At 47.8% G+C, this 25,729-nt stretch overlaps 1 protein-coding gene across 3 annotated transcripts in view; it reads right to left on the reverse strand.

Moving 5' to 3' along the window:
* LOC116942810 (caspase recruitment domain-containing protein 11-like) overlaps nt 1-25,190 on the reverse strand; it is a 69,732-nt gene extending 44,542 nt beyond the window's left edge. The window contains exons 1-5 of one of the 3 annotated variants that reach the window (XM_076067533.1): nt 25,001-25,190; nt 7,524-7,690; nt 6,484-6,592; nt 3,652-3,777; nt 1,256-1,516 (exon numbers count right to left, since the gene is read on the reverse strand). In XM_076067533.1, coding sequence (XP_075923648.1) covers nt 1,256-1,516; nt 3,652-3,777; nt 6,484-6,592; nt 7,524-7,634 — 607 coding nt within the window. In that variant the 5' untranslated portion in view covers nt 7,635-7,690; nt 25,001-25,190. Of the gene's footprint in view, nt 1-1,255; nt 1,517-3,651; nt 3,778-6,483; nt 6,593-7,523; nt 7,691-15,905; nt 16,677-25,000 lie in introns of those variants that run through there. The other 2 variants (XM_032955116.2, XM_032955115.2) reach the window with 2 other exon arrangements.
* Between the last annotated feature and the right edge of the window lie 539 nt (nt 25,191-25,729).

Below are 25,729 nucleotides of genomic sequence, written 5' to 3' on the forward strand. Positions count from 1 at the left end.
TATTCATCACCGGTGCTGGCCGTGAGCGGGAATCAAACTCGGGTTGTGGCGTGGTGCACGAGCCACCGCGCCACCGCTCCCGTCACCACCACCGCCACATTCGCTGCTACGGCACCTCCCCTGCTCGTAGCGCACAACGAGCGGCCGCTCACGGCGGTTTGCGTGCCCCAATTGCGCGCTACCGAAGGCAGCACGGGTTTCGTGATGAGTAGACACTTCGAATAACATTGAAAATGATTGCTGTACGTTGGTATAGTTCAACAGAAGACAGTATCGAGGCACGTGACTATAGAGGTGTTTTCTTGCTTCCTGGCCAAATTTTACAGAAAAAAGTGAACGCGGTGAGAGATTATTTTTTTCATTGGGTACATTATTTAAAAATTTGAAATCACATTATTTAAGTGTAATCTCATTTGTTACGGATGTTGTGCCCGTTTTTCAAGGAAAAGACTGTGAGTCTCAATGAGTTCTCAGGTGCTCACCTCTGTTTACTGAACGGGAATAAATCTGTCTCAAGTTAAGGGCAGTCGCGATGCGAGTTATGGGGCAGCTGCAGCCTCCCACGAGGACTTGACAAGAGTGTTGCCTTCCAGCCGTGTATCTTATCCAGACAGGTGTTGAACTCTGCCTACACGGAGCAAGCCCAACGCTCACCGCTGCCCCACCAAACGTAATTCCCATGCCCCCTCTCCTTTATCTCGAAGAGGATATCGCAGCTGTACGAAGGGATTATGCCTGACGGCAACGTGGCTAAAGCTCATGTCTCTCTCTTGAAACGTGATCATCCTCGTAGCAGGTTAAATGAGTTCATAATCCCTCCAGGGTGGTTAAAGTAGGCACCAACAGTAGATGTCGAATGTGAGACTATTGCCTGCCAATAGCATGGAATTTCCACCACTGCCGACGGCGATGAGCAATTGCCCCACCTGCGTTTGAAGAGGGGACACGTTGGTTAGACCTCGAATGACCGACAGCTGTATGTGAGCCTCTCAAGGCCGCCATTCATTCTGTTTCACTCTCTCACTTTCCCAGCCCCAATATTTTTAAACTCGTGTCTCTCTCTCTCTCTATTTCTGCCTCTCCTCCCTCCAGGAGTTCGAAATCATAAATTGTACAGCACTGTTGGACAAACAAACAAAACCGAGAAAACCCATTAAAATTGGTAAAAAGGGGATGCTCAAACACCGGTTGTGCCACTTTGGAAACACCTTTCGGCCCCGCGCACCGCGTGGCCCAGCCCGACCCCAGCGGTCACCTCGCGCCAGCTCGTCGCTGCAGTTGTCCCTCTCCTCCTGCACACGCTGCAGCCGGTCCTGCACCTGCACTAGCTCCACGCCCTTGGCCTCCAGGATTTTGAGTCGATCCTCAAGGGCGGCGATCTTGCCCCGCAGGTGGCCCAGCTCGCGCTGCTTCGACGACAGCTGGGACTCGAGCCGCACGAGCTGCGCGATGAGGCAGCGGGGGAACGGCTCGGCCATTTCACGCTGCTCCAACAGCGGCAAGGGATCCGGAAACTCTGCCAGAGGCAACGGGAGTGAGATGCGGGAAAGGGGGGTGTCAAGGGGTCTCGACGGAGCCGTTCGTAGTCGAAGGCATTTGTCTGTATGTCACAAAGTACAAGTGCATGCATGCATGCGAGCATGCACGTGGTAATCAATGCATGGGTAATGTGTGGTTTTAATAATGGAAGAGTGGCTTTGTAGGCATGGCTAAAAACAGATGATGTATCCCTTCATGCAATAACCGCAAGAAAGAGACTAATTACACAACGTGGACCTCGTTTGCACGTGGAGCTCAGAAAAGCACGGCACGTACATATGTACGTATGTATTTTGAACATATTCTGCCCCGTACGTAACCAACAGTGCTAATCGGAGGCGCAGAAGAAGGACAACAAACTAAACACAAGAAGCAGTTCTGAAATAAATTAGCATGCCCCCCCCCGCCCCATCAATGCAGGTATGGGTCAGTAAATTGTAACAAAAAATGGCCGCTATAGAACATCGAAGTGCAAAATTTAGGGAAGCAGATCACCAACTTGGAACCCCTTCACAGATTCTCCTCTAGTGGACATTGATTTTTAAGATTAATTCGCACATTTAGCCCCTACACCCCCCCCCCCCGCATCTCTCCCGTCCTTCCCTAGAGAGTTATCCGAGTTAAGGAAGTAGTCACCTGGGATGTAGAGTTTACTGAAGCACATGGCACAGAGAGGTTAAAAATAATAAACGTTCGTAATAATTTTCGATTTAAAGCTTTCGTGACTGCAATGATTCATTTTCTTTGGTTCTTTCGGTAAAGTCACATAGAATGAGAATAAAATAATAAATTGATAAAATAAAATAACACAATAATATTCTCACGACGTTTCGGCCACAACACAAGCGGCCTTCATCAGGTGACGAGACTGTCTGGTAGGACAGCGCTGTCCTACCAGACAGTCTCGTCCCTTCACCTGATGAAGGCCGCTTGTGTTGTGGCCGAAACGTCGTGAGAATATTATTGTGTTGTTCGTAATAATCATTGTCATTCGCATTGTGTCTAGACTACTGGTGTCAATTCCCATGCACGCTACCCTCTGTGTATACCTGAATCGTTTGTTCAATACAAATGAATTTGTAAAACTTTAAATGTTTCAATTACACGTGTGTGCAGTTCCACATGGAAGGATAATGGCACGGGGATGGCTGTACTTCGCCATTTAGCAAAACATTTTAAAATGAAACAATGAACCGAGAAAATAGGATAAACGTGGGACATTTCAATAATCACAACGCAAATGCCGTCCGTGTGCTATCTCCGCCTTCTTTACAAGAACGCTGTACGCCTTTACAAGAGCGCTTTACGAGTGCACGCACACGATGCTGGAGAGAACCACCGAGGTATGGCTCAAAGCTCCACTTAGCGCGTTGTGAGACCCTAGAGAGCAGCGCATTCATATTCACGTCACGAAAGAGGCATCAGAACAGTTCATATGTCAAACGTGTTGACCAGAACACAACCGTTTTCATGTCGAAACATTTCTAATCAGCAGGGAAATGCTCTGGGAGGTTGTGTACATGTGTGTGCGTGTCTGCTGGCTTTGGGGAGCGGTAGTGTAACGGTTAGCGCTCTGCGCTACAAACCCGGCTATCCGAGTTTGATTCCCGCTCACAGCCAACACCAGTGACGATTAATTGAACAGGATCCCCCTTTTAGCCTTAACAGGCTTTTGGGGCAAGTGCTGTTAGTGAGTAGCACCTATTAAGGCCGGCACAGCACACGATGGGGTGGGTGGTCAGCACCACGCCCGGCCGCCTTTGTCTCCCGAGTGGCGATGTTTACACACTGTACCAGGTACTCATTTGGGGCTGAGTCGACCTAGGGGAGACCCAGGACCGATTGAGATAATTGTCACTGGTGTTGGCCATGAGCGAGAATAAAACTCCGGTCACCAGATTCGTAGCGCAGTGCGCTAACCCGCTACACTACCACTCCCCATATGCATAAGTAGACCAATGCACATACATATAAAGTACAGATTTCCACATATGGAAATGTTATTGTACAATCTGTATTCCCATGAATTGAGACGCAGGAAGAGAATGCCCATGACAACAAGGCGACATGCAAATACATGATGGTAAATTACCAACATACAAAAGCACGTACCTTGGCCAGCCTTAGGAGGGTTTCCACTGATCTTGGTGTAGACATTTTGGTATTGCGTCTCCAGCAGTGTCATGAACACTTCGTAGGCCTTCTTGCCCTTGGTCTGCAAGATGTCCAACAAACGGCCTAGAGACACGGACATCCTCACGGTCATCAATACGGAAACCACCAAACAATAACAGAACTTTTGATTTAAAGCTTTCGTGACTGCAGAGATTCATATTCTTGGTTCTTTCGGTAAAGTCACGTAGAAGGGAAACAATAAAATAATACAAATATAAAACAATAAAATTATCACGACGTTTCGACTGCAACACAAGCAATCATCATCAGGTGTGAAAGTTTGAAAATTTTCTTGTTGTGGTTTTTCACACCTGATGATAATTGCTTGTGTTGCAGTGGAAACGTCGTGAGAATTTTATTGTTTTGTATTTTTATTATTTTATTGTTTCTCTTCTATGTGACTTTACTGAACAAACCAAGAATATAATAACAGAACTGTCTGAGGGCCTCCCTCATCCTCCTCCTCATTCCTCAGACGTTAAACAGCTGCACTGCGTCCCACCCCGAGCTGCCAATGATGTCCATCATCATCACATGGCCACCACACCCAACACCGCTTCCTCTGCGGCCCGATGCCTGGTGCACGAGGTTCATAAAACGTACAAAAAACTAAGTTAGGGTTGATATCTTTACTCTGGCAGAATCCGTTTTCATTTCCAATTTTAGGCAGAAAACTACAAATGTTGTGAAATTGCGGTGGAATGGTACCGCACTTTGGCGTGGCGTGGTCTCTGCGCGGTTAGAAAATGGGGTCACTCCTTGGTAACTGCAAAAAGGGGAAACGCGAATGAGTGCCGATAAATGAAACGGAAAGATTTAAAATGTAATGAGAGGGCTAAGAGGCCTAGCGAGGGGGAGATGCACGCGCGCGTTGGGGGTGGGGGGTGGATAAATTTTGCGAAGAATGTGGCTGCGTCGTAAGCTCCCCTCGCGTGATCAGCCATTGCCCCACTTATTTCCTCGAAACCCTCCAATGTACTTCTGGCTCCACCGTGTGTTGTTGGCCATTATTTCTGACCTTTTCGCTCCATGTGCTGGGAGCTTCCTCGCTCCAAGCACCACCCGGTATTGACAGCTCAACCTCGAAAAACCTCCGCAGGATTATGGTATTCATAATAAGGGTTTTTTTTGTTGGGTTAGACCGCGCAAGTATTAATGTGCCCTTAACCCGCACCACCCGACACAGCCAGCCAACGAGTAAGGTTAGTCACGTAAACAAAACGTGCCAATGAGTCACTACTTCAGCCCAACGGTGTGTTGGAGAGTAAATCCACAACATTCGCAATTTGAGTACCTTGCCATTTCGCTGGTAATTACACCCGGCATTATCGGGTGATTTTTCCAGAATTGCCAAGATTATGGTATTGCCATAGATTCTGCTCAAAGCCTTCTGGTAACTCATGCCCCCCCACGCCCTCCTCTTGTAAAAAATACAAATTTAAAGCTGTCTGGAAACAAGTACGATCACAGAAAATGTCATCGCCATCAATTACTGCCGATGAAAACCGTAACAACGGCGACGAGGATGATGGAAGCGCCGCACAATGAGCATCGCATTGACCGGACTCGAGACAAAACCAATAGAAACAAAAGTGAATCGAACTGTCAGCCGTTGTTAACGTGCCACAATTGACACGACGAAAGGAGTCCTCACAGTAGGGCAACTGCTGCATCGACATCGTGTTGCACAGGTCTGTTCCACAGTGAATGAACAGCAGCACTTCAATGTGCCATCAGGGGAAATGCAGTCCATTCCAGAAAACCATGTTTTGCAACAATGCACAAACTGTGCAGTTATAACATTTTTTTTTTACAATTTAGGCAGCCATGAAGGTTTAAATCACGGCTGTGTGCCAACAGCTGCAAGCTACGAGCTGCAAGCACCCCCTGCATCGTCACCCCCCCCCCCCCCCCCATCATTGTCATCCACCAGCTTGATTACCTGCGACAGCTACAGCATCATCATCATCACAGTCAACAAACCATCGAGCGCCATCTCACAATACCTGAGTCACCATCACCCTGTCAATGCCAGACATCATCATCATCATCGTCGTCTTCTTCATCATTTAAACCCCTTCATCCACATCCTGTGTGATGCGTTTAACATGCAAAGGCATAACTCCCTGGCCATGGATGCTTTCAGTTCAGAAGCTTCGAGTGCCCCATGCGTTACACAGGCGGCTCGCGCAGCCCATTTCCCTAGCCATTTAAAGGAACTTTCGGCTCACCTGAGGAAAATTCACAGGAAAGTGGAATCGCGCGGAATATTCAACCTGTTATACATGGGTTAACATCGGGTCTTAAAACCCGGCACTTTTTCCTGGCATGCGCTTTGGGAAATTACGTAATTTATCCGTGAATTATTTGTTGGGGATAAGTGGAGGTTTCACTGGCAGATCCATCACATTGCCCACAACTTTGCAGATAAGTGGAGTCAAGTCAAAGACAACACATATAACATGAACCGCAAATGTAAATACGCCAAATCACCAATCTCTACCTTGGATTGAGGATTACCTTTTCTCTCATCAATAATCATCGTGATTTGTCTCGTTATTGATTTGGTAACCTTCAACGCGATGCTCAATTCAAGTGAAAAATAGCATCCGTTTTAGAACTAAATGCATTAAAACTGTACTCAAATGGAGGCATAACATCATCATGTTAAAGTTGAGGTCATGGGAGTGAGCCACGTCGCTCCGAGGTAGCTCCTGCGTGTCGCATGACCGAGTTGTGTCGAGGCGATGAGAGAACGGGGACACTCACTCATGCGCATCGCCTCGTTCTTGAGGGTCAAGTCGCCACACGTCACCTCCTCCTCATCCTGGACGGAGATGACCCCATACGATCGCAGGTGATGCGTCACCCTTGAGGCCTGCGCATTTGGGGGGGGGGGGGGGAGAGGGGGGACACGAGCACTCTCATCAATTAATGCGATTGAGAGACATGATCACAATTTTAAGTTGCCATTCCATGGCTTTTTCAAGTCACCGTTACGGGCAATGACGAATCATCATTGCTTCATCCACAGAGATCCAGTCCCAAAAATATGTTGTTCAGGCTTTCACAAAATATATGAAGAGTGGTGTTAGAGTTTCGTGCCAGTGAAATGGTTCTGGGTTGTGATAAACAATAGCAACCACGCACAGTTGTCCAAGTCAAGGTTTTGTAGCGCGGTAAACATTCACGTAGCCGACCGGATGACACGCACTCATCTGTGTAAGCATACACTCCCGCACGTGCAATAAGCAAAGGCCAACCCTGTGGAATGCTGTATCGTATCAACGATCATATAAACTATCATGCCGCACCCACCGAGTCAAGCTTAGACACGCACACGTGTGCCTTGCGAGGTTTCTTTTACAGCCACCCCTGACATTCAATCACAATAATTGTTGCCCATCTTGGAGTCACGGTTTCAATTCAAGAGTTCATTCTCCGAATAACTCACGGTGATTGTAGCACCTCTAGTGGCTGCAGGGGTCAGGTGAACCAATTGTATGCAATATACACACACACACATGGAAACATATGGTCATGGATTTTACGCCCACGCTGATTTCAGGATTAGTGTCAGTCGATGAATCGATGCATCGTCCTTATGCCGCATTGTTTATACGACGGGGTGTAGGCATCTTTGGTGGCTCACGGAGACGAGTGAAGAAGGGGCGGGACTGGTGGAATGGTTCGTGTGGGATGGAGAATGAGAACGAGGCCCTCCTCGATGCTGAACCCAAAAAGCCATTTCTCTTTTAGACAACACACCCGTGCAATACAGCAACATTCACCCCCCACCCCACCCCTACCTTGATGGTGTTCACGATGACCTCGCGGAACCGCTCCAGCTGGTCCCAAAGCAGCTTATCCTCGTCCTCAATGTCCATGGAACCCTTTAGAATTAGTGATTCACATTCCATCGATGCGCCTGTTTGCTTCCTAACAGACGAGCTTTTGGCTCTCTTCCAGCCGACACCTGGAAGACAGCGCAACGAGCATGATGTGCTTTTACAATGTAAAGCACGAGTGTGTACACAAGGGTTCCTTCTACTTACAGAACTTTCAGAGATACGAACAAACCTGCCCGTATGTCCAGGTGTCTGTTCGGACCGAGAGTCAAAAGTTCAACCACCGCGCAATAGATAGTGGTGGCGGCGGCATCGACATTTGCAGAACATGAAGAACCAGTGGCATCTAAGTCTGCATGAGATTACACAATTTTTAAAGCCATTTCCCGTGTTTAGTCTACATGCCATACAACACGTTTGAAATCGACAGGAGTAATGTTGGACTTACGAACAAATGGACTTACGAACAGACCTCTGGAACCTATCTCGTTCGTAAGTAGAGGAGTCCCTGTACAGTACAGAAGAGGCTCTTCCTCTCTATGCGTGTTTCTCATTGCACCTCGGGCAGAATTGGTGTCAACAACAAAAAACCCGATGCAGCACTTGGAGACATCTTACCTGTCCTGGTCGTTCGCCTGTCGGTTTAGTTTCAATAGCCACTCGCTCTTTGGGTTTTGTTCCCGCGGGGTAGGGAGGGGGAATTTGTGGTAATATATTTAAGATGTTGCTATAAACCGTGCACTAATTAGGACAGACCCTTGAGTCACTTCACCAACTCGCGAAACGCGATCAAGATGAAACCCACCCAAGCATCGGGAAGCGATGGTAGAACGGCTTCAAACTGGGTCAAGTGAATGGTGAGGGAGAGGAGTGGAGCCTGAAGACGTGAGCAGGCAGAACACCCAGACGCCCACGACCTCGTAAAGATATTTAAAACATGTGCATGACATGACACTAACACACACACATTTCCTCCTTCTCATTATAGAGGCGTTTGAGGAATGCCTTGTTCAAACAGGCTTTTGAAAGGGATGCACAGCAAAACCTTGGATTGCGAGCATAATTCGTTCCGGAAGCACTCGTATATCAAAGCACTCGTATATCAGTTGTGATCACGTGACGCTCGGCAGACAAAGCGTAGACGTACCACTCGTATTGCAAGACCTCGCTCGTTTATCAAATTAATATTTACTTTAAATGTTTGCTCGTCTTGCAAAACACTCGCAGCCCACGTTACTCGCAATCCAAGGTTTCACTGCATTTCCAAAACGTCTGCATCGTTATCGAGTACAGCCACGGCTAATGCTCGAGTACAATCGATGTACCAAGATACCCCAGTTTATGTCGGGGATGCGCTCCGGAAAGGTCCGGCGACGTATATCGAAACGACGTAAATCAAAGTATTTACACGCTTTTATTTAACTCAATCTTGTCTGTTGTATCCTCAACTCTGTCTGTTGTTGTATCCTCAAATCTTGTAACTCAATGTTAACCCACTTCCCAATGTCGTATCGATTGCAAACTTGGTATACGTATGTCATACTGATGCCAATACTATATTCTATAATTAAAAATAAAATATATATTTTTAAAACATTATTTTTTGTATGTTATGTTTCGGCTTGGGTCTAATTGTCCACGCTCAACTCACGTTGGCTGTAATTGGCCACGGTCCCCTTACGTTATGGAAAGCTTCGGGGCCACTTCCTGGAGTCGTGGTGGAGTTCTTCCATTACTAGTACGGTACATTTCATTAAAGCGTGTTTAAAAAAAAGTTTGTTTAAAATAATATTACTTATTTTTTTCAAAATCACTAAAATCCCGCACCTAAATAAGAACTTGTACTGTGCAGAACAGTATAGTACGTTTCTTTATGCACGACGCAAAGTTCGTGTACAGGGTAGTAGTAGGTGGAGGCAAAGGCCGAGAGGCGGCGGATAACGAAACAGGACGGACGATGCTGTCAGCCACGTGAGTGCGGGTTGAGGCGACGCATGGCCAGGAGCGGTGTTAAACACATTCCTGCGGAGGGAGGAGCTGGTAGCAACGTTGGGTTGCTCGGTCAATGGCCAGGGTCAACGGCGGCACCACGTGGTGCATTCCGCAAATATGCCCGACTGTGAGGGCGGGCACAGGCCGGCGTGAGTAGGTTAATCGTTGAGTTTTATAAGGGCACCACGGGGTGACCAGCCCCTCCCCACCCAGCCCCACCCCTCCCACCCCCTACCCAGCCCCACCCTCCCCACCCAGCCCCTCCCCACCCTCCCTTCTCCACCCAGCCCCACCCCTCCCATTTTTGGATGCACGACGGACGGACGGACACAATAATCCCCTGTGGGCTGGTGGTGTAACGAGGATATTCCTACGGCGTATTTGTGAAACAACGTAAAAATGGAGACACGTAAACTGTGGTATAACTTTACATGTGCAGCGCTGACGAATTATACCATTTCCATCAGTGATCCACCACCACCATCTCCATCAGTGATCCACCACCACCATGCCCATCAGTGATCCACCACCACCATGTCCATCAGTGATCCACCACCACCACCATGTCCATCAGTGGTCCACCACCACCACCATGTCCATCAGTGGTCCACCACTTTGCTCATCAGTGATCCACCACCACCATGTCCATCAGTGATCCACCACCATGTCCATCAGTGATCCACCACCACCATGTCCATCAGTGATCCACCACCATCATGTCCATCAGTGATCCACCACCATGTCCATCAGTGATCCACCACCACCACCATGCCCATCAGTGATCCACCACTTTGCTCATCAGTGATCCACCACCACCATGCCCATCAGTGATCCACCACCACCATGTCCATCAGTGGTCCACCACCACCATGTCCATCAGTGATCCACCACCACCATGTCCATCAGTGATCCACCACCATCGTGTCCATCAGTGATCCACCACTTTGCTCATCAGTGGTCCACCACCATCAGTGGTCCACCACCACCATGTCCATCAGTGGTCCACCACCACCATGTCCATCAATGATCCACCACCATCATGTCCATCAGTGATCCACCACTTTGCTCATCAGTGGTCCACCACCATCAGTGGTCCACCACCACCATGTTCATCAGTGGTCCACCACCACCATGTCCATCAATGATCCACCACTTTGCTCATCAGTGGTCCACCACCATCAGTGGTCCACCACCACCATGTCCATAAGTGATTCACCACCATCAGTGGTCCACCACCACCATGTCCATCAGTGGTCCACCACTTTGCTCATCAGTGGTCCACTACCATCAGTGATCCACCACCACCATATCCATCAGTGGTCCACCACCACCATGTCCATCAGTGATCCACCACTTGCTCATCAGTGATCCACCACCACTATGTCCATCAGTGGTCCACCACCATGTCCATCAGTGATCCACCACCACCATGTCCATCAGTGGTCCACCACCATCAGTGATCCACAACCACTGTCAATTGTATCAGTTTTAAAAACGATAAAACAGTACAGTTGAAAGAGCTGTTCCGTTAAAAATATTTCAGCTTTCAGTGTCTTACGTGAACATAAATGACCAATATATTGATTACCTGATTTTATCTAAATTTATCTTGTTTTTTTAAATTCATATTGCAAACTGTAGAGCAGAAGAGTGTGATGAGATGATTTCATGAGAAGGATGGCAGCACAGGATAACGATGCGTGATATAAACGACGATGAAATTGACAATGGGTGGTTAATGATGAGCCGGTGTGGTGGATGGGTCGGGAAGTGGGGACGAGGAATGGTGTTAATGATGGGGAGGGAAGGGAGAGGAGTTTGGGTGAGGGATAATAAGTGAGATGATGTTTAAGGCAAGGAGGAACAACGGACAGTGGGGGTGATTGTTTGACGTGGAGGGGGCAGCTTGTTCCAGCGTTATGGGGCACAGAAGCAAGAAAGAACCGAATCGAGATCGGGCGCATGGAGGAGGGGGAACGGAGAGACGATGGCAGCTGGGATTGTGAACAGAGAGGGGGAGATGATGGCGTAGAGACGAGAAGACGATGCGTTGGGGCCAGGCCATGGGGAGAGATTTGTAAACGAGGGTGAGGAATTTGAAAAGGCAACAATGGTAGATGGGAAGCCAGGTTGGCTGCACGAGGAGGGGAGGGAGAGGCGATTTGTGGGAGTGGTGGGGGAGATTCGAAATGATACGGGCAGCGGCATTTTGGGTTTGTTGGAGCGGTTTGAATGCATAGGCGGGAAGACCAAGCATGAGGGAGTTGTAATAATCGAGTCGAGTGATGAGGAGGGAGGGAGTTTTTTTTGTTAAGTTTGCAGCCATGGGTGAGATGAGGGGGCGGACATTGCGAACGTTGCACAGGTGAAAACGGCAGGAACAGGTTGTGGTAGATTTGTGGTCGGAGATAGAGGGCAATCAAAGATGACTCCAAGATTTACTGGCAGATGATACGGGCAGGGCCAATGCAAAAAGGGGGGAAAGGAGATAGTTGTTTAGGAATTCGCATGACGTATTACGCCTGTAGCATGCTACACAGGCAGGCACGTGCCACACGGCAGTGGCCGAACATGCATGGTTGAGGATGAAGGAGTGTGTCAGCAACTGTTGCAACTGCAACGGATACGCACTTTGCCCAGCAGACGGAAGCCGTGATGTCACACGAACCACCAACCCGGCCTCGGCAGATTGTCAGCATGAACCTATTCTACAACCTGCTGCCGAGACGATCTGCTGAACGTCGACCACCAACCACGCGGACTTCTGCGAAGACGAGTTGCTGCTGGACTCGTCTGCCGAGACGACAAGGCACAGTTTTCGCGTCATTGCCAGTCGGAACGAGTTCATCGCAAGACAGTGGGGACCTCGTGATTTGCATGTCAGCAGTTGCGGCGATTTGCTGTGGGAATGGGAGTTGGAGCTCTCCCACCTCTTCCCCCACACCACCACGCAGGCGAATGGCGAAGCTGAATCTCCCGGTCGAGATCGTGAAGAACCTGAGCAAGGACGCGCTACAAGTGAGGGTGAAGACGCGTGGAAAGATGCCATCCTGCATCAGAGGAAGACGCGCCCATCAGAGGTTGATGGATATCAGCTCAGCAGAGCGCCCGTTGTCTAGGAGACGGAAGGCATCACTGCCAACGTCTAACGACTTGCTTGGGCCCTGTGCGGTATGCGAGGTGCGCCTGAGATACCGCGGGGCGGAAGAAGCGAACCTCAGACGCAGCGGCACGATTCCTCAGCACGAAAGAGCCGCCCGAGCTGAACCTTGTGGGGAACCCATCGGCATGAAGCCACGACACGGGGATGGGAAGAGGCCGCTGGACACGGGGTTCCGGTGTGAAGAAAGCTGCGCCGAGCTCCTACCTCGCGGATGTCGATGCAACCAGGTGGAGTTGCGCTTGGCGGAGCAGCCGACTACAGAGGGCCGCCGCTTTTGTGTGCAAGCCCGCACGCTCACTGGCTCGGCAAAGGTGCCACGCAGGACCGGGCGAAGCCGGGAGAGCAGAGTGTGTTCTTGTTTTTTAGCAGGCACGCCTGAAAGCAGCAACTTGGAGCAAGCAACCACGCCGGTCAGAAATCCCAGGACCCAGTACGTCAACGTGGAGCGATGCTGGCAGCTCATCAATGTCTGCACAAAAGCGCCCTGTTTATTTTATCCTCAGTGGGCGACTGTCACAGCCAACGGAGAGGCTTCGTCTAAAAGAGCTGATCGAGGTGAACAGCCGAACAGAAAAGGAAATCGATATTTTGAGTATTGTTCGACTGCTTAATTCAAGCTAAATGTCAGAAATTGCTTTATTCTATGTCTTAAGTAGATTTGCTTTGAATTGTTAATTGTTGTTTGAATTTGGTGTTGTTTAGTGGCTGTTTGAATTTAACTTGTTAAATTGTTATTTGAAAAGGGGAGATGCTAAAGAAGGCACATCACGTGTATGTATTGCGCCATTGCATTGCACCATGACATTGTGGCATTGCACGAACGTGGCTGACACAAGCCTGCTGCAGTGCCGGATTACCGACACTGCAGTAGCTACATATGCTACGGGCCCCGCACTTTCAAGGGCCCACGCTAAATGCTTTCAAGCTATCAATTCCGGTTCAGTGATTCTACACTTGCTCTATTATAGTACTATACCGCCTTCAACTTTTATGAACGACTGGGTGTTTAAGGTTAGCGATTTGTCGTATTATCTGGCTGTATAGCAAATGGAAAAATACAACTACTTTACTATTCAAGTAAAAAAATTGTGTTTTAATATGTATGCGTTTTTATTTTATGTATGGCCCCTTTAAAACATATACTACAGGCCCCACACTAGCTTAATCCGGCACTGGTCTGCTGTCGTTATTCTATGAATCGAGAACGAGAGTAGGACATGGAGGAGGGGTTTTGTAAGAATTGATAAAGAGAAAGTGCTGGGACATCCAAGATTGGGTTGCGATCATGCAGCGAGAAATGTGAGACACGAGGTGAAAGAGGGGAAGGAGAGGAAAATATTTAAGACCGAAACAGGAGGATGTTTTTCACAATTCGGGCTGTCGCCTGATGATGCTGGTTGTTATTACCAACGAAACGTCGTACTCGAATTGTAAATGTTGTGGGTTTATTCTCCAACACACCGGTGTGCTGAACTAGTAACGAATCGGCACGTTTTGTTTACGTGACAAACCTTACTAATTGGCTGTGGCGGGTTTCAGGACAAATGTTTACATGATCTAACCCCAAAATACCACGATTATTGATACTATTGGTCGCGCAAGTCTACCAGTAGGTGTTCAAATGCGAGTGTCGTCAACAAAGAATTGATGGGGACGGTTGAATGACGATTTACATTAAAATTTCAATGCAGTTCTGCACATACAGAAACAACCCTGGTCATCGTGAACCCCGAATCATCGCTGCTGTCCCCAGCTTTGGAAGTAACGCGCACAGCAAACCACGGAATGCACACGCGCACAGCGCCGAACGGTGGCGCATACACACTTCTTAAAAGCAAACACATCACAGTTGCTGCTCCACGCCTGTATTTACAGGCGATGTGCGTACATGCGTTTGTTTGTTGATTTCTTCTACACATTCTTATCCGCACAACGTCCTTATCAGCGTCAAGAACTGCAAGGCGGGCGCGTCCGCGGGAACACCTGGACCCTTGTCTTGTCGAACATTGCCACCCAGAATCAGAAAACAGTAAAAACCGTGGATTGCGAGCATAATTCGTTCCGGAAACGTGTTTGTAATCCAAAGCACTCGTATATCAAAGCACTCGTATATCAGTTATGATCACGTGACGCTCGGCAGACAAAGCGTATACGTACTACTCGTATATTGCAAGACCCTCACTCGTTTATCAAATTTATATTTATTTAAAAATTTTGCTCGTCTTGCAAAACATTCGCAGACCAAGTTACTCGCAATCCAAGGTGTTTACTGTACTGTATTTACGCTGGAGGAATCCGATAAGCTATGAAGCTCTTTTTTCACAGATATCCAGTAATGGGGCAGGTACGAACGTGAACAACAACAGACAGTACAAGAACACGGTAGATGTACAAAGTATAGGAATAGGTAAACAAATCACTTAAACTATTATTTTTGTTTATTACCAGGTATAGCTCAACTAAGGTATTCACTAATTTTCCTAGAAGCGACCTGGACCACAAACGATAGGTCAACGAAGTGGCTTATCGTGCCGAAATGTACGGCAGCAAAATCATGGAAATCATCTCAATCAATGCACGTTTCATTCGACTCCCTGCCGGATGTAAAACTCCCACGTTGGACGCACGGACTGCCGCACCTTGTCCGCACACAAAGCCAGCCACGGGCACACGATTCAGCGTCAACAACACACACTCACGGTCAACTCCCGGCGCACATGGAAAGCGATGCGTTCATCGGAAGCCGCAAGAGTTGAAGTGGGTACAACATTCCGTCTCACACGCCCGTTTAATAATTAACCCATTCTATCTGTCGATGGTTCCTAGTGACCACCCAACACCCTCCACTCATTATTCGCCCCGTCGAAAGTGTTGGTGAATGTCACGTTTAAATGGCATACTTAATTAGTCAGGCTACGTACGCTGTGCGAAAGAGGTTTAACGTACGTACATCATTCAATCACTGGACATGTTCAGTGACAAGCATGAAACACTGCCGTCGGAGACTGATCACGGCATCGAGATGCGATGCAATGTGAATGTATATTTTTAAAAAACAAACAAAAAACACAGCAAGGGACGGGTAAACTTGCGAAACAAACACGGCAGGGGGAAAAACGTGGCAGAATCTTGACGTTAAAAACCACACAAAAACCACCGGACAGGAGTGTGACTCTCGCACAATGTACCTCTCGGAATCCCGAAGCGTCAACTCACAACACCAAGAGAGGCATCTCGTCTGTCTGCCCTTCGATCTCCGCCTCCTGTACAGTTTCGAGGGCCTGGCCACGCAGTCTCGTCGAACCAGTTCCGCACCGCGAAAACCCACAGAGGGAAATTCCTCGGCACTCATCATGATCATCATCACAAAGCGCGGTCCCGATTCCCATTTCATTGCCATTGTAAGGCCTGTGCGTTCACACACACAAAAAAAATAACACAAAGCTACATCGCCGTGATGGCTCTGCTGTTACTGATGATTTCCTGATGCTTTTTTTTTCTCCCCACAAGATCGTTAACCCGTTTTTAAAATTGATTTCATCTTAGACACATAGCCTGCGGCCCCCCACTTTTCTTTCACTTGCAGACACACTTGCGAAGCTACTTCGTGCGTTTATTTTTCTCTCCGCATTTACTTTTGCGATTCACTCTTTGCGTGCATGCCCCCTTAAAACGGTTAAGTCGCCTCCAGCACGTGCAGAATACGCCTGTCAGAATGCGAACGCATGTTGACATATGGCCTTCATGCTGGCTTCTCTCCATTGCTTGCTAGTTCGGTGTCGAGTAGAGAGTTCATTTTTTTCCTCACCTACGCGGCTGGCAATGACGCTGCTCACTCACATATATTAGGGGGAAAAAATACGAATTTTGACTTATTTTACCAGGTAAGGCCCACTGAGCTATGTAGCTTTCTTTTCAAAAACGAAGTGGCTTATCATCATCAAGTGGAAAATGTATAACAGCCAAATACTCCGAGCGCATGTTTCTAAATAGTGGAGGGGAAAGCCAGACGACCTGGAGAAAAATCCACGCGAATCACGGGTAGAACGTGCAAACTCCAAATACTCAGACGTAATATGTCGGGATCGAACCCACGACCTCTTGCATACCGGGCGAGGTAGTTAACATCTCGTAGCCACCGTGACGATGATGATGATGATAGAGACACGCAAACTCCAACTATACAGCAGCAGGCGTCAGGGTCCGGATCGAACCCACGACCTCCTGCATACCGGGCGAGGTAGTTAACATCTCGTAGCCACCGTGGCGATGATGATGGTGATGATGATAGAGACACGCAAACTCCAACTATACAGCAGCAGGCGTCAGGGTCCGGATCGAACCCACGACCTCCTGCATACCCGGCGAGGTAGTTAACATCTCGTAGCCACCGTAGCGCCCCGTCTTTACAGGACCTCCTCCTTCGCCTCATGTGTTCCAGTAAGAGCTCTGCGGACTTAGTCCGCCGCTGTTGTGCATACCCAGGTCACGTCACTCAACGATGATTATGACGATGGGTGACCAGGCCATAGTCTCGCGTGAAATCACGTCCGCTGGACGTTCGCTCTGCTGACTCCCCTCCCCCTCATATTATTCAAATCGCGCCTTCACAAGACGCAGCTTATTTTTAAAGGGTTTCTTCTATTTCTTAAATTCTTTGTTTCGAGTTGGGACTTTATTGGTGCCGTCTCGGCCTTCATAGTTGCAACTCGCGAACAGCACTTGCTCGAACAGTATTTCAAGCTATACGGGGTATCGTTGTTTGTTTTGGGCACCGCCTTGTGATCTCTGGGTGAAAGGCGCTTAATAAATTGTATTTTTTTATCGTTATGATTTAAATTGGTTGCAATACATCTTAACTATTACTGCAGTGCTGTAATTTGCTCCAGAATGTTAACACTGATCTGGAAACGTGATGCCACGTTTGTAACTATTTTTTAATGGTTTGGCTCCTTTTCACAATGTAGGGCTACGGGGCTTTAACGAGGTTCAGAGACATCCCCCCCCACCCCTCCGAAGTGAATTCCAGGAGCAAAACAGTGTTACAGAGTCTGCGGTGTTGTCACGGGGCTCAACGCAGCGCTGCTCCCAAGCACGTTACCAATTACACAGAAACACGACTGCGTTTTAATAATCCCCCCAAAATGAATACACCACCGATATGACGATGGCACGGCGGCGGAGTTGTGACTTTACTAATCACGCATGTTTTGCATGCAAATCTTTCGATAGACTGAGTCACTATAACCCTGTCAGTCAACTTAACGCCACTGCATTGCGTAACAGCTCCATAATCCCAGAATTTTGACGGTATTCACACACCCATACTTTCCGCAGCCAGACATACAGCAAGTCTGAACAGGTGACACAGCGTAGGGTTGACAAGACAAGCGGGCACTCTGAGAGCGAATTGTGTCACAAAACGTCGACCACGATGGTGGCGCACATCAACGACGTGAGGCTTGTGTCCAGTGAGCATCAAGGAGGCGCCAAGACGATGGTTCGCCAGGAGAGATTGCGGTATGGCAAGATGTGGCACTATTCTCCGTCGATTCCCATCTGTACGGGGATAGAGTGTTGCCCCCTCGCACGTGTGGGTTTTCTCCCGGGTGCTCCGGTTTCCTCCCACGTGGTTATTAAGCAGAGAGGACGACAGAGCTTGGGCTCACCACGTGACTGCTGCTACTGCTACCTTCCCCCTCGTCTGTGGCTCCTCCCCGCGCCTCCGAGTCATCCCCTCTCTACACCGAGAGCGAGCGAGGGCTGCGCCGCACTGGCGCAGACACACAAGTCGAATGAATGATTGTGCATGCACTTGTGCTGTGACTGCGGAGCGGGTGCGCGGTGGTTTATCGGCACTGTGCTACGACGCTGGCGGACCTGGGCTGACCACGGTTAAAGCATTAACACTAAACCGGCTGTGAGTGTCCACGCCAGCGAGCCACACCGGTGATCGGCATGGTGCGGAACATCCCCAATGCTGGGAGGGATTCTTCAGCTGTCATGTTAACAAAAGAAAGTCTGCGGAAAAGTATTATGCCGCTAAACACAGTGTTAACTATTCTTCTTATGTTTAAATAAATAGATAGAAATCACATTATTTCATGGTGTCGTGCATAGCGTTAGTCACGGTACGTGTTCTACAGAAGCAATGGCATCTGGCGCCGGCTCAATGCCACCTGGCCAATATTGGCGCGTGAACATCACTCTGCACCGGTGGACCACCCACGAACGTTGACAAACAAACATATTTCAAACTCTGCACCTCAACGGTAACGTTTAGGTGCAGAGTTCTTGTCATTGGGCTCTTGCCTTCCATTTTATTGTCTTGTTTACAATGTGAGGTTTTATTTTTCATATATATAACGCTCGTTGTGCTTCCTGTTATGATGATTGTGTACAGTGCTTTAAGATCCCTGCACGACGAACGCTATACAGGATGCTTCAAAAATAGTTTAACACTTATATGGGACTCTAGTTTTAATTGAAAATGAACGGATAACACACTGGAACATGATAAAAAATGTATGTTAATAGCTTTAAAAAGTCAAAGAGTCTCCACTTTCACACGTAGGCTTTTTAACACGTACGCTTTCGCGACCAATATCATCCATGATAGAGGTTTTTTGGTTAGATAGGCCATAGGTTCGCTGCGCGGAGGAGGGGGGAGGCCGAGATGCCCCTCGCCTCCCATAGCGCACTTTTGGTGCTAGCGAAGACTGCCTTTCTGAAGATGGACCACGACAGAGTCGACTCGCTGGTCCTCGAGAGATTTGCTGGCTTTGGCTAAGGACCTCAACATCGTCCTGCCGGCTGTCGACGACGACGAAGACGACGATCTATCCACCATCAAGGTTGCAAGATGCATCCAGGCGCAACAGCTCTTGCAACGGCACAAGGTGTTGGCGGCGTGCACCGCGCCTCGTGAGGCTCGCGATACACCTGAAGACGCGGAGCCCGTCCCAGCCTGCGCATCGACCCAGGGTGGAGGCTGGCGAGGAGGCGGCGGAGGACCTCTCCTCGTCCTGGGAGCGGGCTCGTCGTGTGCTACAACTGCGGCCTGCCGGGACACGTCTCAACGGGCTTCCGCGTGTCGCGACGACGCCTCCCCGGACCACCGCCGTCATCCGCCCGACCGTCCTTCACTCCGCTACACCCGAAGGTGGGTCGCGACGCGTCACACGCTCGGCCCCTGAATCCACCTCACCCATCTCGCTCACTCGGTTTCCGTTCCCATCGTGCGTCGGTGCGGGAGGGTTCGGATTTTGATCGGGCCGACCGGCCGCTCCGACCGGGTCAGTGGTCAGAGCTGGCCCATAGAGAGATTGATAGAGGGGGTTGAAGTCAGGATGCTCATTGACACCGGTGCATCAGCGTCCATCATTTCAGTGTCGATTTATAACATCTTGCCCCGAAATGTCGTACCTTATGCCCTGTCGAAGCTCCGTGCTTCACCGCAAACAGCGGCTCATTAGGCATCATTGGGAGAATAACAGCGGAGGTGTGCATTGCGGATGTCAAATTGACGGGGCCAGTTCTTGTATCGACATACCTTGCTCTTCCTTGCTTGCTCGGTACAGACTTTTTGGGGAGGATGCCCCTGAAAATTGTAATCGACCCAGGGTGCCTTGAATTACCATCCGGCCGTCGAATGTCATTTTTGCCTTCTCCCACTCGCTTTTGCACAGCCAACGCTGTCGTGCAAACACTTGCACGTAAGACAGGTAAGATTCCCCCTGGCGCGCAAATCTTGGTCCCTTTGCGATGGCGGAAGCCGCTAGACCAGGAGGCGATGGCGGGAAGAATCCTCTTGGGACCCTCTAATAAAGCCGTTTGTGGGTTGCCATAAAAAAGGGAAAACCTCTTCTCATATTTTGGTACTGGCAAAGGAGGTCCAATGATGTAGATGCTCACCCCCGAGCTCTCATTACTCTGATAGTGGCGTTGTCTTTGTGCTGTGTACGCCTTTTTGCGTCCTCTGGTCTAACACCTTTTGAGTCTCGGCTCCAAAGAAAGCTGTCTCTGGTGTGGACCAATCAGTGTCAAGGACAAAGCATATATTATCAGAGTATTTAAATTTCGATTTAAAGCTTTCGTGACTGCAATGATTCATCTTCTTTGGTTCTTTCGGTAAAGTCACGTAAAATGAGAATAAAATAATAAATTGATAAAATAAAATAACAATAATATTCTCACGACGTTTCGGCCACAACACAAGCTTGTGTTGTGGCCGAAACGTCGTGTGTTGTGGCCGAAACGTCGTGAGAATATTATTGTTATTTTATTTTATCAATTTATTATTTTATTCTCATTTTACGTGACTTTACCGAAAGAACCAAAGAAGAATTATCAGAGTATGTTTTTTGTTTGCATTATGACCACAAGTATTGTGGTAAATGCAGACATGACTCCAGGTAAAAGGTTTCAGCTTGGTGTTTTAACATCTCAACACAGCTGTTTTGTTGCCACAAAGAAGGGGACCGGCTGCTTTTGTTCATCCTGAGGAATCTACGTTGTACGTTCTACGTCCGACAGAGTCACCAACACGTGGACCTTGACCCAAGCTGCGGTCTGGTCCGTTGTCGCTAGTTGCGGTGTAATTAGTGCAGTTAGCCTGGTGGTCACCACCATAGGTTGTTATTCTGTTAAGGGGCACTTACCCCATGTGTTGGTATTAATAAATGTGTTGCCTTCAAGAAGTGCGTCTGTGACTCAGTTGAACTGTCGTTAAAACCCGCCACCACCCGACACAGCGAACTAATAAGAGTTGTCACGTAAACAGAACATGTCCAATTCGTCACTAGTACTGCACACCGGTGTGTTGGAGAGCCAAGCCACAGCATTTACAATCTGTAGTAATAGGTTTTACCCTTTTAACTGGCACAAAAACTGACACCTTTATTCAATAACCACAACACAAGCAGTCAAATGCAAACAAAAGAGACAACTCTGATAATAATATGCACTGTCCTTGAATTTGATTGGTCCACACCCGAGAGAGCTTTTCTTAGAGCCTAGTCTCCACTGGTGTTGGACTAGAAGATGCCAAAAGGCGTACAACTCAAAAACAGCACACTATCAGAGTATTGAGGGCTCGGGGTGAGCATTTACATTATGAGACCTCCTTTGCCAGTAACAATATATAGTAATAGGTTTTACCCTTTTAACTGGCACCAAAACTGACACCTTTATTCAAGGCATCATGTTTGCAATAACCACAACACAAGCAGTCAAAATGCAAAGCTTGTGTTGTGGTTATTGCAAACATGATGCCTTGAATAAAGGCGTCAGTTTTTGTGCCAGTTAAAAGGGTAAAACCTATTACTATATCTTGTTACTGGCAAAGGAGGTCTCATAATTTACAATCTGATTACGTATGTTTCGACAGTAATTACAACTAGCTTCATCAGGTGACAGACAGTCTATACTTGTTTGCCATCATTGTCAACACGTTGCCTGGAATCTTCTCCAGGTGATCTCCAGAGCCAGGAGGAAGCACATTTATTGTGGTATTGTTGCAAATTATCAGAAGTATAACAAAAAATGTGAAGCATCCTGTATATAAGTCCGAAGTATGGTTGTTTTTTTTGTTATTACATAGGTCCAGTGTGACCTTATCGATCTGGTATCCTCTGAAAAGTCTTTGATGGGACTTCTCTCAACTTGCCAACTGCAGCATCGTGCTCACTGAGGCGTTCCCGATTGGGAGGTTACGATCAAATATATACATACAGTGTAACATTTGTTTAACCAGAGCAGACATCAAGAGAACCAGGATACCGGAGTCCCAGTTGCAAGAGTGATTTGGGTCACTAAAAATGGCAAATGGAGAATAAATCACAGCATCGACGCAAGAGAAATTGGCGCAAAAAACAGCAGACTCTTGTCACGTGGGAAATTGCACAATCATAAATTGACGTTAAATAAGTCAGCTTGGGCAGATAATTGTTGGACTGTATCGGAGTACACTTGGCATTAAGTTACAGAAACATGAATACAAAGAGATAGGGAGAGTGACTATTGTAGTGTTAAGAGATGAAGATGTTTGTCAAATGCAATTGCAGCTGAGCATCAAATTGTGATGCCATCTTCCCAAATCATAGAATTTCACTCAGGAGCGAAAAAAATTACGATAAATATATTACATTAATTTACCCCTAACATTTGTTTTTCCGTTGCAAATTCATTTCTGTTTTAAATAAACCTGACTTTTTAAAATATATTACGTTTTAGATAATTAAATTGTGGGGTCACAAGACATATGGACCACTCCCTGTATACCCTGTATAATATCGACAACTTACAGTAGTAATATATGCGTAATGACAGTAGAGCCTACATGCGCTGTGAGTGGACTGGTGGCCACGGGAGGTAATGACAGGGGAGTCAGTTGTGAGTGTGAAGGGACTAGTGGCCACGGGAGGTAATGACAGGGGAGTCAGTTGTGAGTGTGATGGGACTGGTGGCTACGGGAATGATCGGGAAGGGAGCGTGGTCAGGTGACGGAAGAGGACGGTGGAGTCTGCCGGTGGAGCGAGCGTCCAGAGTCAGCGAAAATGATCGAGAAGGGGGGCGTGGCCTCGTGTCGGTATATAAGGGGGAGATGCGTAGGAGACTCAGGGCTGTTGCAGTGGGGCGTCTCCGCCTGATGTCAAGTGAACGTCGTGTCTTCAATAAAGTGCCATCTCAAGAGAAGTGTGTCAAGTCGTCATTACATACGGAACAGGGAGAGGTTTCCACGGTAACCGTTTGGCGTCCAAAACAGCCTAAGACAGTGCTATGTTCAGCAATGTACGTATTGTCACGGTAATCGTTCTTTACACACCAATGAAAGCTCTTCACGAGAGAGCACTCTTGAACGCCTGTGCTCCCCACTTGTCGCTGCTGCCATATTCCCTTCCAGTTTGTAAGCAGTGTCAATGCACGCAGAGTCTTAGCAGTAACTGAGCCGCAATGGTATGTTGGTAGCCCCAATTTGATGTGACGGACACAAAACTAATATGAAGATGTATAGACCCATTGGCCTCTTGTTACAGATACCTAAACTGCTCACCAAGGTGAACAGAGTAATGGAGATTAATTTTCTCGATTGAAAAGGCATTTTGTGTTTAGTTTGTTGTGGATCGCCCGCACCTCCGATTAGCACGTTTGGCTACGTACGGCGCGAAAGAAGTCCAATATACATACATACATGCATACAATGCAGAGACCAACCACAGGAGCAGGCTGATATAAAAAAAAATCTATTTGTTTACCATTACGATCTACGTGTCCCACAGATTCCGCTTGCAAACCGAACCTCTAATTTAGTGATTTTTTTTTTAAAACGTCAGCGAATAATTCACATCACCACTCATCAGGTTGCCAGCAGATTGCATTTCATTACCTTTTTTTAACCCCTGATATGGTCCCAAACAAATACAACAGAGGATCGATCATTATCATCAGCAGCTTGAGAATAGCAGAAGCCAATTACTGCTTCTGCAGTAACTCGCTCCAAAGCCGGCAATTAGAACTCACATGAATACATGGGGGACTTTAAATACATTATCTACACACAGTCTGGGAGTTTCACTTCACTCATTCAATCTGGGTGATGCGATGCTATTCCTATGACATCTCAGCGAAACAGACTCAACGTATATTCCATATACAGTAAAACTTCGGATTGCGAGCATAATTCGTTCCGGAAACGTGTTTGTAATCCAAAGCAGTCCGTGTGCTTTAAGTTTGGCTGGCTGGCTTAGCTGGCTGAAGGGACGAACGGGTGGACGGTCACGACCAAAGGATATGCACGTTGCTAGTAACATTGAAACAACACGTGCGGTCTGTATGTACCACCCAACCCATTTTGATCCCGTGCTGTCATCTTCAAACTGCATACCAAGCACCACGGCAATATTCTGAAGCTGCAGCACGCGTGCCTCCATCGCTGTGAAGTCAGGCGGCTAAGCTGATATGTTTCGGCCACCGTGGTACTGAAAAAAAGAATCGAATCTGTGACCTTTAATAATGATTAGGGATCGCAGATGAAAACCATCGGCCCAAGCCACGAACGAAACAGCACTTCCAAAGGCAGAACTAGAATTGATGCATGTTATAGAGTGGGATACGTGTTTGTAGAAGTATCAGATGTCACACCACCTACACCAAATGCAGCATAGCACCGCACAATCCGAACACAGCTCTATCTTCGCAGATGCCCAGCAGGGGCGGGTAAGAAAGTTAGAACAAACAACACAAAGACACGATTGTAACGTAGCCGCAAAAAATGCCCATTTACCTGCAGGAGTTAGCGTCGGAGGCCAACGTGCTCGCTGTGTGTGCGAGCTATGAAAGTGAAAGAAGCCGGGAGGCAGAGGCGATGAGGAAGAGCGGCGGCAGCCGCGGCATCAGCAGGGCAGCTGGCCAGTGGGAGGGGGGAATGGCCAGGAGGCGATCACGCACAGGTAAGCGTGGGCGTTAGCAGACCACAAACAAGGTGGAACTGGCGCGACCAGCACATAGCTCGCCTACCGTGCGTGGTCAGCGCGCGACGAAGCGTCGCAACGTCCACTTTTGAAGTTGATGTCGTTTTGATCAGGACAATTTACCAACCGCAGTTGTTTGTCTTGTCCCGAGTTTTGCGAAGCGTGGTTCGGGTCTACATTTTTTTTTAAAGAATACACACACACACGCACCTTGGGGTGTGTCTAGTACTCTACCGGTATTATAATTATACTCGTGTCATGTTTCCAATGAACATATTTTTTACTCACAAAATCTAAATTGATCTATATCACGAGGCCTCCTTTGCCAGTTCCACAATATAATAATTGGGGGTTTTCACCCTTTTGTTTTCTGGCGTCAAAACTGAAACCTTTTGCAAGGAATAATGTTTACATTAACCACAATACTTGCAGTCAAAATGCAAACGAAAAACAACACTCTGATCATTTGTTGTCTTTGAGTTGTGCGCCTTTTGGCGTCATCTGCTCCAACACCGTATGAGACGAGGCTCAAGGAAAGCTGT

Source organism: Petromyzon marinus, chromosome 16 (genome assembly GCF_048934315.1).
Source record: "Petromyzon marinus isolate PM22_M1 ecotype Great Lakes invasive population chromosome 16, UKy_Petmar_22M1.pri1.0, whole genome shotgun sequence".
NCBI lineage: Eukaryota > Metazoa > Chordata > Hyperoartia > Petromyzontiformes > Petromyzontidae > Petromyzon > Petromyzon marinus.